We start from the raw sequence: 6,044 nt of genomic DNA, 5'->3' as shown, positions 1-6,044 counted from the left end.
GTCGCTGGCAGATACCAGAAGAAAATACCTCGAGTGCAAAGGGTTAAAGCTCGTCGTTATTTAATCGAAGGCAGGCGGTTTAAATGTACCTCGGTGGATATGCATACAGCTACATACAAGATGGCTATATTGAAAACGAGAAGAAAACGCGGATATGATACGAAAGCGTACGGAAATTCACTTCTTAAACGCGTGCTCACCTTATTAAACTCCCAAACTGTCGTATATACTAAGTGTATATTATACACACACACACGCGCGCGCGTACACGTGTATATGTATACGGTACATATAGCGTAGTATATAAAGCATACATAGAGCGGCGAAAAAGGGGCCACTGGATTTTCCGTGCTAGGCGAAAATTACATACGAATGCATTGGAACGAAGTACTCTGCAGAAGTTGCTCTAAAGCGAAAGCGTGTCTACTCGTACAGGCTACAAACTGCTCCGGGAATATATTTGCGAACGGCCGAGAGTAATTCACTCTCGCATTTGTCTGCAACTTTTTTTGCCAACTTCCGCAGGGAAATATTAAACCCGTTAAGGAAAAGGCGCCCCGTGTTTCTTGGCATCGTTTTTCGAACACCGTGTCCGACCATCGCTACGCGCTTCTACTTGAAACGGTACTCGCAGCCACTGATAATGACGTGGTATTTATTAAAAAAAAAAAAGTAGCTGCACCTCTCGATCGCACCCTCGTGGAACACTATTCTTATTCTACATATATTCGTCAATTACGTTGTTCATTCTTGAAAAAAAAAAGTCTACGTCAGATGGCACTATTTTTTTCTTATGCATTTCGGCCCGCTGAACTCGAAAATCGCAATGAAATTTATTTTTACGCATAGACTTTCCGATGGTTACACTTGTTTACAAAATAGAGAAAACAAATGTACGTCAAATGGCACTATTTTTCTCTTATGCATTTCGGCCCGCTGAACTCGAAAATCGCAATGAAATTTATTTTTACGCATAGACTTTCCGATAATTACACTTGTTTACAAAATAGAGAAAACAAATGTACGTGAAATGGCACTATTTTTTTCTTATGCATTTCGGCCCGCTGAACTCGAAAATCGCAATGAAATTTATTTTTACGGATAGGTTTTCGAGATACGAATTTTTCAATTTTCTTTCGACTTTGTCTTTCGAGGTAGCTTCGCGTTTCAGACCGTACCTCGAGTTAGAAACGTCCGATCGGGTCGCGCCAGGTACCACATCGAAGGTGATCGAATTTCTGACAATTGATTCCGACATTGTTTTCCAATCCATTCAATGGTTTAAATGTTACGGGCAAAGATACACGAGAAACTTCGATTTTTCGGTCCGAGATAGACCACGAAAATTCCTTCTATCGCCACGCAAAAATAAAGACTGTCGAGTAACGTCCGGTTTCCTATTGTTTACGTACAGACCGCACTTTTACGAAGAGGACAAGCCTTCGATGAAGACAATCCGCAAAAATTTCATTGCGACATTCGAGTTTAACAGGCCAAATTAATACAAAGTGTATTATAGATTGAACTGACTCGGCCAACGAATCACAATCGTCACGAACCGAATGTCCAACGAAGAAACATCGAAATAACCGTAAGGATTTTCTCCTCCGATACGTACATAGTCGAAGAAGATTCGTCGAAATATATGGACATGACGCGTTCGTATCAATTATGGTTCGCCAGCGGCTGAAATTACCTATCCTGCTCGATCAATGCCACGAACAGATCAACCCTTTCGTTGCTTCGAAGGTTTAGCGTAGACCGCAGCGTGTTCCACCGAGAGATCTCTATACCCTACTCCGAAGGTCAAGCGGCGAATAAAATAAATCCGAGCAAAAGTTCGCGTAATTCCCGGTGGCTGCGAGACTCATCCGGAAATATTAACTTCTGTAAACCTCGAAGCGAAAGCTCGAGCCTCGTAAAGCTTGCCAGGAGCGTCAAACTGTCACTCGCGAGCGACGACAGCGTCGAAAGATCGACGAAACGACGTGATCTACTCGCACAGGGAATATAAAAGCGCGCGTGCCGGGTTCCCGTGTTAGCTAGAGGCTAAAACGTCCAACAGCGATCTCACCGCTATCCTTGACCCAATAATTAATGGACTTGGGCGAAGCCTCGACAAAACATTCCAAGACCACGTCTGTACCCAGAGGAGCACCGACCAGTTGATTAGGTACATGAATAACAGGCGAGACTGTGAAGCAGAAACCAAGATAGGAAATCGTAGTAGTCGAGCGGAGAAAATCGGTAAATGATCGGGGCCGAGTGCAATCGCTATTACTCACAATGAACGTTGATAAAAATACGTTTGCTGACCGCCGGTGGCACGCCGTTGCTGGCGATGCACAGATAAACTCCCATCTCGTTCCTGGAGATCTTGGTCAGCGTCAGCTCCTCCCCTTGATACTCGGCCAGCGAAGACACTGGAAACGATAATTGTCGAAGACTAATCGTCGGAAACAAATCGCCGAAACAGTTTTAGCATCGGTTTCATGGGAACCGAATTCGAGCATGGGAGAGTCGACCATCGATAGTTCGTGCTGCCGTACAAACATGCCAATTTTGATTCGTTGGAAATAGAGTGTTCGAAATATAGTGTTCGTTTAGTTTGGATCTTCGAGAAGCTTTCTCGACCGACGTCCCGTTCGCTGGTTCTTCTTCGAATCAAACACTCGTTCCTATTGTACGTCCCGTGCTCTTTATATAATCGAATGTAATTGCGACATAATTACCTCTGGCATCATCCGCGCGTCAGATTACATCAGACAGCAGTAGCAATCCAGCGCCGAGTCGCAGTTCGACGTAGCTCGACGAGGAACTCGGAATTCGAAACGTCTGGCTCGCGACGTCTGATCTCGATATGATTTTCACCGGAAATTCCGACGTAAAGCACCCGGCGGTACGATTACTAATGAAATTCAAGGGACCCAGTTTACGTTGCGGAAAGTAAACAATCGCGTTACTCGCTACTCCCGGCGTAATTAAATCAGAAATTGTGAGTACCACTGGCGGCCCTTGCGATCCGTAGCTTCTAGAAAATCGATGGTTTCGCGAGGTCCGGGTGATGAAACCGGCTAAGAGTAGCACGGAGGAGTAGTTTCCGAGGAATAGTTTCCGCGGAACGGTTTCCGCGTTTGTTTGGCCGCGACACGCTGGAAACGAGAGCGATTACAAAGAAAACGCATCGCGAACAGGTCGTTTTTCAACGCGTTTAGAGATCCCGAGTCTGGGAACGATTAGGCTGCAGCACTCGTAGCCTGTGTGTCGCGACTTGGCTTCGCGATATCCGATAATTATCGCCATTGTAGGCCGACAATACGCTATCCCTTTCGCTCGTAACTACGGCCACTACACTTAGCACGTGTTGCAAGGGTTGCACTCGCGTGCACATTGCCCGACGGCATCGTCGACGGTACGCTGAAATTTGCCCGCTATTAGTAACACCATGCTGAAGCGAATACTAAATACGTCGTTTAGTTCTGGCCGGTGGAGGAAAGGCTGGTTCGTTTCTCTCTATCGAATATTCCGCGATTTCATGCCACCGCTTCGCCGACCTCGGAAAAAACTCAATTCTCGAAAGTCAAATTCGAGTTGTTACAGACAAACAACGGTTCGTTGTATGTCCCGACTACCGGCGAGTCTGTACAATTACGCCGGAAAATGGTTGCTTTAAATTTGAATTTCGAAAGAACTTCGAAAACAATGGAAATCTCGCTTGTGATCGGGCAAAACTGAACCGAAGATTTTCCATGCTCTACCATGCTCTTCCATGCTCCCTCGATCACCTTTGGTTGATATGTTATCGAATTCCACCGGGCGATATACGTTTATAGGTACCCCGTGAAATTGGGAAAGAAAATTCTTGGTCCGATTAAGAATTAGCGAAAAATGTAAGAAACTAAAAATCGCCCTTCGATGAAGAATTTTTGATATCAAACGCTGCTTAATCGTTACCAGTTCGTAGCTCATTTGGCAACGATCGCTTCGGATCGAAACTTTTTCTCTCGATGCAGATCTCATGACACCCCGGAAAAAAAATATATATAGATTTTTTCCGTCGAGTGAAAACTGAATTTTCCACCGTCGAAACGAAGCATATTTCGTGAAATGACGCGTACTCGTAGCTTGTACTGTTTACGAGAGAGAAAGAAGTCCCGAAAGATTAGAAGAAGGATGGTTGGAAAATATTTGGTGAGAGGTGTAGGAGGAAAAGAGATCGTCTTCCGCGGGAAAATTCCCATGTCGAGCGTCGGTGAAGAATTTCGAGAAAGTAACGTTCCCAGCAGACGGTCGAAGGCCGGCGAAATAAGGAAATTAGAATAGCAAGGTTCGCGGTATATGCACGTAATTGTATATTCCATGTTAAATTGGCGGGAGCGTCATCTATATTAAATCTTACCGTGAGACTTTTGGTTGAGAGCGCTTCCTGCAAATGGCTTCCGAATTATAATGTGCTGGCCGTCTTCTCTGCGCCACGACACGCGGGGCGGTGGCACCCCTCTTGCACGGCACGTTAACTTCACCTGTACGTGTTACGAAACCGGAATTATCAAGAGAATCGACTTCGTTACGCTGCCTGCGTTACGCTTATAGATAAATGTCTTTGGAAACATTAGAGCCGGGGGACTATCACGGCAGGGGACAGTACCGGGTCGTACTCTCGCTTTTGCGACCACGAATATAGAAATTGCGGCGCACGTTAGTGTAGCAAAACCCTTATGGTTGTTCGGAATGGGTTCTATCGTTCCGCGATTAAACATTAGATGATTAAAGGAAACAATGGAATAAGAGGAAAGAAAATCTATCGCAACCAACGGAGAGTCGAACTTGGCTCGAATTTTTGTGAGAATTTTTTACTCTGTCCCTTCATCCACCGATCAATCTTTGATTATGGTTTCACGGAATCGAGTTACTAGACGCGTATAGAACTTTGAATCAGAATATTTCGAAAACCAACGCCCGTTCCGTAAAAATCTATTAGAGTTTTGTTATACGCGCGCTATAATTTTTGTATAGCGTGGTTTCGTAAGTGAGAGCAAAAATGATCGGTGAGAAATTTACCTATGCTTCGATAATTGTTTCTAAACGCTATCTGTACGACTTCGATCACCTTCGGCGTTCTACTCGTTTCTCAGCTGAGTTCTTCTGCCAACGTCACCCGTCTGGCTTTCGCGATTTTCCGAGCGAACTTTTACGAAATTAAAATTTATAATACCATTCTCGGCGACTTTGCGGCGCGATTGTTAATTACTGTTAGACTTTCTTCTAGCTTCCCTGCGAACTCGGAATATGTTTGAGCTCTGGACATCCCGGATGTTTCCGGAAACTCTTGACATTTTAGATTTCGTTAGCGGCTCTAACGAATTTATATCTTTTCCTTAACCGCAATATATTGCTCTATCGCTGAATTACCCATTCCGTATACTCAAACATCTTCACCTGATATATTTTTTATATTTTTTATATTTTTTATATTTTTCATCTATGACATTAGATATATATATGTATCTATCTTCAATAGATGGCTGAATTACCCATTCCGTTAACCTCGAACATCTTCACCTGATATTTTTTATATTTTTCATCTATGACATTAGATATATATACAGGGTGTCCCAAAAGTCGGGGAGGAGCCGGAAATGGAAGGTAGCTGAGACGATTCTGAACAACAATTTCCTTTGCAAAAATGTTGTCCGAGGCTTCGTTGAGGAGATATTAACGAGAAACACTGACCAATCAGAGCGCGAGGCGGTCGCACTCCCCGACCAATCAGAGCGCGAGTATGCCGGTGGAGCGCTCGCGGTAGCGTATGAGCGCGGCAGCCTAGCGCGTAGCCTACGCTCCACCAGCATACTCGCGCTCTGATTGGTCAGTGTTTTCCGTTAATATCTCCTTAACGAAACCCCATCAGACATTTTTGCAAAGGAAAAAGTTGTTTCAAATCACCTCCACTATGTATATACAGGGTGTCCTAAAAACGTTGTAACACCTTGAAAGAGGTGGTCCGGGAGGTGATTTGAAACAACTTTTTCCTCAGCGAAAAT

At 44.4% G+C, this 6,044-nt stretch overlaps 1 protein-coding gene across 1 annotated transcript; it reads right to left on the bottom strand.

The window, feature by feature from the left end:
- Positions 1-2,074: 2,074 nt before the first annotated feature.
- On the bottom strand, positions 2,075-4,523 carry LOC128896592 (lachesin-like; the record flags this gene model as incomplete). Its single annotated transcript, XM_054159958.1, has 3 exons — positions 2,075-2,194; positions 2,286-2,423; positions 4,400-4,523. Coding segments are annotated over 3 exons (382 nt in total), but the record flags the coding sequence as incomplete, so codon positions are not given.
- Positions 4,524-6,044: the final 1,521 nt, after the last annotated feature.

The sequence above is a fragment of the Hylaeus anthracinus genome, unplaced genomic scaffold (genome assembly GCF_026225885.1).
Source record: "Hylaeus anthracinus isolate JK02 unplaced genomic scaffold, UHH_iyHylAnth1.0_haploid 11632, whole genome shotgun sequence".
Taxonomy (NCBI): Eukaryota; Metazoa; Arthropoda; class Insecta; order Hymenoptera; family Colletidae; genus Hylaeus; species Hylaeus anthracinus.
This window is presented reverse-complemented; position numbering and strand designations above follow the sequence as displayed.